We start from the raw sequence: 11705 nt of genomic DNA, 5'->3' as shown, positions 1-11705 counted from the left end.
ATTTATGTACCATTTGTCCAAACACAACAAACAAAACTCTGTAATTTGTCATTCTATCAAATGAACATGGTATATTTTCGATTGGTCCTAAACTGATAACTATTCGGTTAATCATACACTCAACACAGGAAATGCAGTTTTCCTAATCGTTTACACATTTATCACAATTGCTTTAGAGTAATAATAAAAGGGAAAGTATACAAAGAGCAAGAACAAATATGCAATATATATATATATAATATGCAATATATATATATATATATATATGTGATTGTTGTTAGTACAGATTCTTAGTCCTCCTGGGACAACTTCTGTTACTTACTGTAAATGTCCAAACATTTTTCAGAATTTAAGTTTGAGGTCATTCAGGTGGACAATCAAGATGATTTTGAATGGAACAGGAGCATTGTTGACATGGTGATCCAGAACAATATCAACAGCCACAAAGGAAGAGACCTTTGGAGATGTTGAGACAGGAGCTTGTCAAGCATGGATTCAACCTTTTTTACATTTTTTTCTCCTATGATGCAAGCGCAGCAAATATGTAGTCTAGATAAAATGCAATGAAATTCTCTTCCAGATGTAAATGAAAGGCAAGATCAATAATTCAGGATAAGTCATGTATACCGCAAACACACACGTGTGTATATACAGTGGTGGCCAAAATTATTAGAACACTAGTATTTTCACCAGCAAAAAAAGTCACACACACAAAGACTGATCTGTAGTTATCAGAAAAGTTTGTTTGCAGTTCTTGCTGATAAAGGCGGCACAAACAGATTTTAAGTTTAAAGGGGCAATTTGTTTTTTTTTTCTCACGGGTGATAGCAGGTGTTGATGTTGGAATAATTTTTATTTCATTTAGATATACACAATATATGTAAAACAAAACTCCCTGTTGAAGAATTGCAATAAACATGTATTTTCATTGGCATATTTGTACATCTACAGCTGAATGTGTTTTATAATCAATAGAGAACACACCTATAGATTTGATGCTAATATTTACTTTTAATAAAAGCATAACTAGAAAAAATTGCAGTGCTTCATTTTGCAGTAAAGTTGAACTGTTTGGTTAAGATAATTTTGTGTTTGGATGGCTGTGCTAATTGTTTTGAGAACAAGTACACTGCATTGGAGAAAAGTGTCAAATCGACTGAGAAAAACTATAAATGTATTTACCTCTTTCTCTGTCCAGTGTTTAACCTGACTAATAACATAGATGTTGAAAGGACCAAGCAGATTATGGAACAGTACCAGCGAGATAACAAAGACATTATACAGAAAAACAAAGCCAAACTAGTGAGTATGTGTGCATGGTTCTGATTGGACAGTTGGATAATTTCACAAGTGAGAATCTTATTTAAGCAGAAATAGATTGTAGCAGAGATCAGAATGACATCTTATTGGAGCCACAGCTTAGCAATTTGTGCATGTGCTCAAGACACAGTTGAGCTTTTATTTTATTTTATTTTATCTTTCCATCCCTAATTTAATATTGCCTCTCTTAGACACGTGAGCAGGAGGAGTTGGAGGAGCTGTTGTTACAGGAGCAGCAGGATTCAGAGCAGAAGAGACTGGAGACCCTGCAGGAGGAACAGAGACAACTACAGACCAAGAGGAAAAACAAACAGGCCCTGCTGGATGAACTGGTACACTCGTGTTGATTTGGTCCATGGGTTGATGTCTCATTGCCTTTCTAGCATGTGTATCTGACTTTAGACTTTGTCTTTTTTGTCCATAGTCCGTATATCATATACTTCACACACAATATATAAAACAATACCCTTATCTGGTCTGAGTTGTGGCCTAGTGGTTAGTGCTCTGGCATGTTGAGTTGTGGTGCTTCTGCAAGCATTGCAAGTTTGACTTAACTTGTTATTTCCTGATCTTCCCTTCCTATCCATCACTGTCCTCTCCTCACTGTCAATTAAAGTGTCAAAAATGTTTAAAATAAAAGCATATCCTCAATGTTGTGTTTGTGTTTGCAGGAAAGTTCCAGGTTACCTGCAGCTGTGCTGTTGGCCCAACATAAAGATCGAGCTGTTCAACTGGAGACCCAGATAGAAAAACAAAAGCAAAATGTCAAGCCAGCAAACATCTTCTCTACTGGAATAATGATGGTGAGGGAACAACATACATGCACACATAATCTGTAAAGGTGATATAATGAATAACATTTTTAATCATATTAATTAATAATCAATCAAATCAATTTCAGGATTAGCTGAGAAATGCCACCAAATGAAGAATGAATGCTAATGATTAGTCATAATTCTTCTGCATATATATATACTTATTTATTTTTATATAGATGTTTTTTTCGTGTTTATAAACATGTTTCCTGTGTAATATTCAGCACACTATGTGCACAAGCTTTTGCGTATACACAGACACACCAGCATGCTTGTATTAGCCAATGTTTGAGTATGACGTGGGAGTGTGTGTGTGTTTATATCATTTTGTGGTGCGTCTGTTGTAAAGCAGGTAAAACAGGTTTGTTCTTTAAAAAAAAAAATCCTTTCAGCGGTCACTGCAGAGGACAGATCTGAACCAACATGTCATGAATGTGTATGCAAACGAGGAGGGGGAGCAATACATAAAAAAATAACTGCCGTTTGAGAATTAAAAACAGAAACAGTGTGCACAATTGTCTGTGTTTGTGTATGTGTATCCAAGTGCATAAGTTTCCACAAACGCGTCTTGTGGTTGGCATGAAGAGATGAGTGGTGTGTATGTTGGCATGGATCTTGGCACATGGAGGATAGTACCGGCAAAAAAGTGTTCGTCAGATTTAGATGGCTTTAGACTATTAGGCAGGAGGCACGCGTATATGGTTATATTTAACGCACAGATGTTTCTGTTCTGAGCGGTGCAGTTAAGCAATGTGTGTGTTCGTCTGACTTTTTGCAGGCAGAATCATACTCTGCATACATGTGGACAGAGCCAGTAGAGGCTTGGAGATCAAAATAGTGTGTGTTACAGGGCATGGAGAGGGCATTGGCTCTCACACTTGTTACTTGAGCTCAGTTAATGCCAGCTGGAGGGTCCACAAAGCTCACTTTATCCCCACTGAACCTGTATGTGTGTTCACTAGTGTTACACGGTAAATTCAGGACACTTTCTCAGTGTGAATTCAGCGACTGATGATTATTTTGCTGTGAATAGGTTAAGATATTTAAGATAATGTGTTGATGAGTATATTTTGTTGTATTTGTAGTAATATCTGTGTGTTTTGTGACATTTTTCTCTTGTGCCCCATGCAGAGCAGTGTGAGTGTGCGATCATTTTCAAATGTGCTGATCTGAGGTGAATGTGTGTATGTGTGTGTGTGTGTGTGAAGGTCAGCAGAGGTGCTGATAGACAGTTTATATTTGTTGACCTTGGAGCGTCCTGAAGACTTGCATAGTCAGAGTCCCGATGCGCTCTCCTGCCTCATCCCATGTGAAGCAGAAACCTTTTGCCGTTCTCTCATGTTCCTCTTGACTTAACCAAAAAAGAAATTTACTCGGAACACGCATCGTTTAATGGAGTTTTGTCAAAAGTAATTCTGTAAAAACTTTTATGGACAATTCTCGTTTGAAGATATTTATCAATAGTTATTAACAAAAATAATACAGTATAATTTAGCTTTAAAGCAATGTTTCTCAACCAGAGAAAACTTCCGTAGAAAACTTCCAATGGGGTCATAGGATGACTTAAAATATTTAAATTAATAAATGATATATAAAAGAATCTGACTCTAATCTCAAATAAAAAATGCTAAAAAATAGATCAAATCAAGATGCAAACTGAAATCATTACTTTCTGAAAATTAATTTACACACAGCTTTTATAATTACTTATTTATTTATTTATTTTATATGATGTTAAATGTTAAATGCGTAAAAAATGCTTTTAAAAATGGATGAAAAATTCAATTAAAAATTTCAATACACAGAAAATCAGCAGCTAAATATAATTGTAAAAACAAACCAGGATGTCTGTCAATTCCCAGCCCTGTTTCTTTCCTTTTTTTCAAACGCATTAATGTAAACTTAAATTATGATAAATTATGAGAATATTATCAGAACTCCTAAAAAAAATTCTAAAAGCCAAAGTGAAACTGATTAGCTGACTTTATGCAATTTTTGGGTCAAGGTGCACAAGTTTTTATCAGTCCAATGGGAAACAAAGCTGTTTTCAGTGTACAGGGCTGCAACAATTAGCTGAATTTGGCAGTGCTTTCAAGGTTCATGCCATCAGATTTTTAAAAGATATTCAGAGATTTGATTGAGGAATTTAGAAGTTTGTATGCAAGATATTCTTGGACACAATATATAAAACAATACCCTTATCTGGTCTGAGTTGTGGCCTAGTGGTTAGTGCTCTGGCATGTTGAGTTGTGGTGCTTCTGCAAGCATTGCAAGTTTGACTTAACTTGTTATTTCCTGATCTTCCCTTCCTATCCATCACTGTCCTCTCCTCACTGTCAATTAAAGTGTCAAAAATGTTTAAAATAAAAGCATATCCTCAATGTTGTGTTTGTGTTTGCAGGAAAGTTCCAGGTTACCTGCAGCTGTGCTGTTGGCCCAACATAAAGATCGAGCTGTTCAACTGGAGACCCAGATAGAAAAACAAAAGCAAAATGTCAAGCCAGCAAACATCTTCTCTACTGGAATAATGATGGTGAGGGAACAACATACATGCACACATAATCTGTAAAGGTGATATAATGAATAACATTTTTAATCATATTAATTAATAATCAATCAAATCAATTTCAGGATTAGCTGAGAAATGCCACCAAATGAAGAATGAATGCTAATGATTAGTCATAATTCTTCTGCATATATATATACTTATTTATTTTTATATAGATGTTTTTTTCGTGTTTATAAACATGTTTCCTGTGTAATATTCAGCACACTATGTGCACAAGCTTTTGCGTATACACAGACACACCAGCATGCTTGTATTAGCCAATGTTTGAGTATGACGTGGGAGTGTGTGTGTGTTTATATCATTTTGTGGTGCGTCTGTTGTAAAGCAGGTAAAACAGGTTTGTTCTTTAAAAAAAAAAATCCTTTCAGCGGTCACTGCAGAGGACAGATCTGAACCAACATGTCATGAATGTGTATGCAAACGAGGAGGGGGAGCAATACATAAAAAAATAACTGCCGTTTGAGAATTAAAAACAGAAACAGTGTGCACAATTGTCTGTGTTTGTGTATGTGTATCCAAGTGCATAAGTTTCCACAAACGCGTCTTGTGGTTGGCATGAAGAGATGAGTGGTGTGTATGTTGGCATGGATCTTGGCATATGGAGGATAGTACCGGCAAAAAAGTGTTCGTCAGATTTAGATGGCTTTAGACTATTAGGCAGGAGGCACGCGTATATGGTTATATTTAACGCACAGATGTTTCTGTTCTGAGCGGTGCAGTTAAGCAATGTGTGTGTTCGTCTGACTTTTTGCAGGCAGAATCATACTCTGCATACATGTGGACAGAGCCAGTAGAGGCTTGGAGATCAAAATAGTGTGTGTTACAGGGCATGGAGAGGGCATTGGCTCTCACACTTGTTACTTGAGCTCAGTTAATGCCAGCTGGAGGGTCCACAAAGCTCACTTTATCCCCACTGAACCTGTATGTGTGTTCACTAGTGTTACACGGTAAATTCAGGACACTTTCTCAGTGTGAATTCAGCGACTGATGATTATTTTGCTGTGAATAGGTTAAGATATTTAAGATAATGTGTTGATGAGTATATTTTGTTGTATTTGTGGTAATATCTGTGTTTTTGTGACATTTTTCTCTTGTGCCCCATGCAGAGCAGTGTGAGTGTGCGATCATTTTCAAATGTGCTGATCTGAGGTGAATGTGTGTATGTGTGTGTGTGTGTGTGAAGGTCAGCAGAGGTGCTGATAGACAGTTTATATTTGTTGACCTTGGAGCGTCCTGAAGACTTGCATAGTCAGAGTCCCGATGCGCTCTCCTGCCTCATCCCATGTGAAGCAGAAACCTTTTGCCGTTCTCTCATGTTCCTCTTGACTTAACCAAAAAAGAAATTTACTCGGAACACGCATCGTTTAATGGAGTTTTGTCAAAAGTAATTCTGTAAAAACTTTTATGGACAATTCTCGTTTGAAGATATTTATCAATAGTTATTAACAAAAATAATACAGTATAATTTAGCTTTAAAGCAATGTTTCTCAACCAGAGAAAACTTCCGTAGAAAACTTCCAATGGGGTCATAGGATGACTTAAAATATTTAAATTAATAAATGATATATAAAAGAATCTGACTCTAATCTCAAATAAAAAATGCTAAAAAATAGATCAAATCAAGATGCAAACTGAAATCATTACTTTCTGAAAATTAATTTACACACAGCTTTTATAATTACTTATTTATTTATTTATTTTATATGATGTTAAATGTTAAATGCGTAAAAAATGCTTTTAAAAATGGATGAAAAATTCAATTAAAAATTTCAATACACAGAAAATCAGCAGCTAAATATAATTGTAAAAACAAACCAGGATGTCTGTCAATTCCCAGCCCTGTTTCTTTCCTTTTTTTCAAACGCATTAATGTAAACTTAAATTATGATAAATTATGAGAATATTATCAGAACTCCTAAAAAAAATTCTAAAAGCCAAAGTGAAACTGATTAGCTGACTTTATGCAATTTTTGGGTCAAGGTGCACAAGTTTTTATCAGTCCAATGGGAAACAAAGCTGTTTTCAGTGTACAGGGCTGCAACAATTAGCTGAATTTGGCAGTGCTTTCAAGGTTCATGCCATCAGATTTTTAAAAGATATTCAGAGATTTGATTGAGGAATTTAGAAGTTTGTATGCAAGATATTCTTGGGTCCACCTGTGTTGTTATATGTAGTTATATCTGATTTCATATTTACTCACTCCAAATATTACATCAAAAATTATTTTAAATTTAATCATACAGATTTTAATGTCTAAAGGAGTGGTTCTTGGCAGAATAAGCTTTAAAGTCTATGGTCAGCTTGGTCTGCTTTGGTGACCGACAGTGTGTACTATGCTGGTACAAAGAGAATAGCTAATCATAATAGATATTTACATAAACTCTTAAAGGTACAGTAGCAAAAACAGCCTGTTTTTATTTAGTTAAATTATGGTCAGTAAAACTAAATTTGGACTGTTTTTGGTGCAAGAAACTTTGATTTGAATAAAATGCTACAGAAGTTTATACAGTTCCCAGTTCCCTTTAAGATTAAGTCTCCTTCCCAAAACCAAATTTGAGAAGGCATAGTTTACAGCAGAATTTCCCAAATCCCGTCCCACATTCTGGTTGATACTTGTAGTTGAATGCTGGCAAGAAGCAATACCAGCACACCTCAGAAATAATAACTGGCATTTGCTGGTTTGCTGAGGAAAATTATCACACCCACAGAATGAACAAACAATTGAGCCGTTGCATCGTAGAGCCTTTCCTGTGCCAGTCAAAATGTTCTGTGCCTCCCAAGACAGAAGTCTAAAATGCAGAACCAGGGGAGATGGTTTATTTAAAAATTTTTAAATTCAAGTCCACCTCGTAAAAACATGTTTACTATGTGTTAATGTCAAACATATGGACTGATTCACTGCCCAGGCAGGGGTGAGGTTAAAGCGCTGGACGGCACTGAATGTCGAAACGCAGCAGATATATGATTGATTTAAACGCAAGGCCCTGTTAAACTGTGTGTAACTGCTTGGAGTGAAACTCTGAATGCGCAGACAACCAGAGGGATGTTTCAGCTCAGGGATTTCCTTCCCTCTCCACCCCCACACAGTAATGAAGATGGATCGAGCCAGCAGCTCTGTTTTAAGGGCGCTGGGGCGTGAATATGTATCTATAGTCACTCGGCATACTCAGAATCAGCAGCATTTCTCTATACACACGCATATAAAACACCACAAATTAATGCTGAGCGCAGATGTTCATTTTGAGTTGGTAAAGATGCGGTAGTGGTTTACCATGGAGTGTGTGCGTGTGTGTGTGTACTGGAGTTCTGAAGAGTTTTCCACTGGTATTAGGCTGTTGACAGGGTAACCTATGATTGGATGGTTTGTATGTGTTAACATGGAAATCTCTAGACAGATTGTTTGTGTGTGAGACGTGAGTTTGGAACTGATCAGGCTGGGTGGACAAGAGAATTTATGTTTGTTATTTTGAATTCATTATTAACCACAAACATTTGGTGTGTATAGAAAGTTAAAGTGTTCAGTTTGTAGAATTGGAGTGCTGCATCCTGCAAGTGTGTGTGTGTGTTGTTTGCTGGGTTCAATGTGAGGAAAAATAGTTTTTAGTAAATAAATAAAATCAGCCAAGTAACTTTACTGAAGAAATCTACTGCAACAGTACTAGTTTTAAATTGAATGGCAAAAATATTTCTCAAGCTACCATAAAAAATCACATGGATCTTATTTTTATATTATTTTTAAATATATACTCATACTGTTGTCGAAAGGTCTGAGGTCCGTAAGATTAAAAAAAAAAATTTTTTTTTAAAGAAGTCTCTTATTGTCTTATGCTAATTTATTTGAATACAAATACAGTAAAATACAGTAAATTACATATTACAATTTTGAACTGTTTTCTATTTAAATATATTTTAAAATGAAATTTATTTCTGTGATGGCAATTGGCAAAGCTCAATTCTCAGCCAGTCTTCAGTGTCACACGACCCTTCAGAAATCATTCTGTAATCAGTATGCTGATATGATGCTCCAAAAAATATTTCTTATTATTATTAAATGTGGGAAATGGTTGTGATGTTTTTTTTTTTTTCTTCAGGATTCTTTGATGCATAAAATTTCAAAAGAACAGAATTTATTTGAAATAGAAAGTTTTTGTAATATTATGAATGTCTTTACTGTCCCTGATATAAATAAAATAAAATAAAAATATGAATTTCTTTAAAAAAAAACAAAATACTGACCTCAAAATGAATGGTAGTGTAAATACTACATATTCATATTAAATATACATTATGCCCAATTTATTTTTGCCAAATTCACCCGCCATTGCCTAGTGTTGCAAAAATGTAATTTTGTACTTTGGCTGTGCACTTAGGTTGCTCACACTCTGGAATGTTTAATTGCAGTCAATTAGCAGATTGTAAAATGTCCCTCACAAGTGCTCTTTTTCACGCTCTAGTTACTTGTATCACTGTTATTTTCTCTCTTTTTCTCTCTGTTTTGTGTGGCATTATTTTACTTTGCTGTTTTGTTGCCGTATAAATGCATGCAGTACTTTCAAACCTAAGTAACGAGAAGCTCTCCCATGGAAATTCCCTCTCCACACACACACACACACACACACACACACACCATGCTGTGGTTTCTGTCTGTCTCCTCCAGCAAGTTCAATCTCCCTTGTGTGTGTTGTCTTTGTGTGTGTGTGTGTGTTGGCAGTGAGTGATGTTGTCATACATCTTTAGAGAAGCTCTCCCATGGAAATCCCCTCTCCACACACACACACACACACACACACACACACACACACACACCATGCTGTGGTTTCTGTCTGTCTCCTCCAGCAAGTTCAATCTCCCTTGTGTGTGTTGCCTTTGTGTGTGTGTGTGTGTTGGCAGTGAGTGATGTTGTCATACATCTTTAGATCCCCTGCTTGGATCTGTATCCATAGAGGGATGTGTGTGTTTGTTGGCACCCATGCATTTGTGTGTGTGTGACTTCATCTCAGACAGAATGTCTGTTAGTGTTGTTTAAATGAGGTCATCTGCATTAACAGTTTCATTTTAAACTCAATGAGTGTGTTTTAAATATGATCACCTCAAATGGTGTTAAATAAAATAGTGTAAAATTAAAATAATATTTAAAGAAAGTTAAATGAAAATCTAACAAAAGTCATAATTTTTATAGGTATATGTACCTACTTTCTAAATGGTTGTCACTCAGAAAGTGTCCATGCCTTTTTAGCCAGTCAGAACACTTAACCAATCATAAATGATTTCTGTCTGTCAGTCATTGTCTGTATTCATGGGCAGGGTTTGAAACAATTGGGCAGTCTGTCTATCTAAATCTTGTCTATTTTTTTTGTTTAGTAGTGTTTTTTTATTGTCATGGCAAAAAATGTGCATTTTTATTGCCAAAACAGTGCAAAAATGTGTCTTTCTCTCTGTCTCTTTCCTTCAGGGTCAGACTGTTTCTTTTGCTTCCGTGTCTCGTGTGGAGGAGGTGTTGTACGTCTATCAGCCTCTGTGCATTGACGCATACGGGCCGCCCGTTCCAGAACTGGATCAATTGGGCCGATTAGGGTAAGAATCAGTTGCATTTTGCCAATGTGAATTATATTATGGTAACACTTAACAAAAAGGTTTCATTGGTTAACATTACTAAACTACATTAGTTAACATGGACTAACAATGAAACATTTATTTTGGTCTCACTTTAGTTTGGGGACCAATTCTCACTATTAATTAACTATTAGCTTTGATGTTGGCCTCAATAAACTCATAATTTGTTGCTTATTAATAGCTGTAAACATATCGGTAAACATATAGTAAATATGTGGTCATGCAGAATGAGTCATTAATATGTGCTTTATAAGTACTAACAAACCAGTAGACAGTATGTTAGTAAATTGCATGCTAATAAGCACCTAGAAACCTTTTTTTTTTTATTAATCCACTTTAACAAAGGTTAGTAAATACTGTAAAAATACATAGCTTATTGTTCATTCATGTTAACTAATGCATTAATGTTAACAAATGAGACCTTATTGTAAAGTGTTACTTATATTATATTATATTATATTATATTATTATCAGTATGTCAGTAAGTTAATTTTTTTAAATTCTTGCTTAAGGATGTTGTTTCCTTTTTGTACCTTCTCTGTTCCCTTTCTGTTGAGAGTGTGTGTTTGACAGAGATAAATGACCTCTTATTTAAACAAATAAACCACATCTCCCATGGTGCACTACTCCCAGGGTAAACAGGAAGTCTGCTGACATTTTTGCTATGCTTGCAGTTTCACGCTTTACTTAAGTTTAACTTTGTAAGACACACTCTCACTCTTCTCAAACACACACAGGCTTTGAAGCTAAATTTGCGTATATTAGGGCCTCTCGTTAATGCAGTGATCTTTATTCTGCTAATGCTGTTTACTATATCCTACCTCTATAATAATTTCTTAATAATCTCAACATGCTCCCATGAGGTGACCGGCTTTATGTCAAATAAAACAGCTTTTATTAGCCTACTGATGACTATAGTATTAAAGGGATGGTTTACCCAAAATGAAAAATCTGATGACAGAATGTTAATCTTTGTGTGAACTATCTCTAAGAATTTTTATGATGAAAAAAATAATTGTTCACCTTTAAAGGCACAATATGTAATTTTCGCCGCTGGAGGGCGAGTATTCAAAATAAACAAATAGACAAAGGCGTAGTTTGATGACTCCGTGACTGAGTGTGGAATCATGGGAGTTGTCGTCTTCATCCCCACAGCCGACGCAATCTGACGGGACTCGGGCAGAAATCATGTTCATGGATGAGCTAATGATTTATTAACAGTAGAATGAAGCAGGGTGAGGCTGAAAGCCGTCGAAGCGAAGCAGTCGACTGCTTCCGCTCCTTCTGGTCGTGCGTATGTGGGGGAAAAAAAGCAGCGCTGTTTTATCATACTAGATACATTTGAAAGTTCTGTTATAATGCTACTCTGTGCGGTCGTCACCGGTCTA

General features: G+C 35.8%; 1 protein-coding gene across 1 annotated transcript in view; it reads left to right on the top strand.

The window, feature by feature from the left end:
- mnat1 (MNAT1 component of CDK activating kinase) overlaps positions 1-11705 on the top strand; it is a 25322-nt gene that overhangs the window by 7396 nt on the left and 6221 nt on the right. Inside the window, exons 4-7 of the mRNA XM_016510979.1 lie at positions 1199-1302; positions 1512-1652; positions 1992-2123; positions 10157-10278. Of these exons, the coding sequence (XP_016366465.1) occupies positions 1199-1302; positions 1512-1652; positions 1992-2123; positions 10157-10278 (499 nt within the window). The remainder of the gene's footprint in view (positions 1-1198; positions 1303-1511; positions 1653-1991; positions 2124-10156; positions 10279-11705) is intronic.

Source organism: Sinocyclocheilus rhinocerous, unplaced genomic scaffold (genome assembly GCF_001515625.1).
Source record: "Sinocyclocheilus rhinocerous isolate Xijiao unplaced genomic scaffold, SAMN03320098_v1.1 scaffold1243, whole genome shotgun sequence".
NCBI classification, from domain to species: Eukaryota; Metazoa; Chordata; class Actinopteri; order Cypriniformes; family Cyprinidae; genus Sinocyclocheilus; species Sinocyclocheilus rhinocerous.
This window is presented reverse-complemented; position numbering and strand designations above follow the sequence as displayed.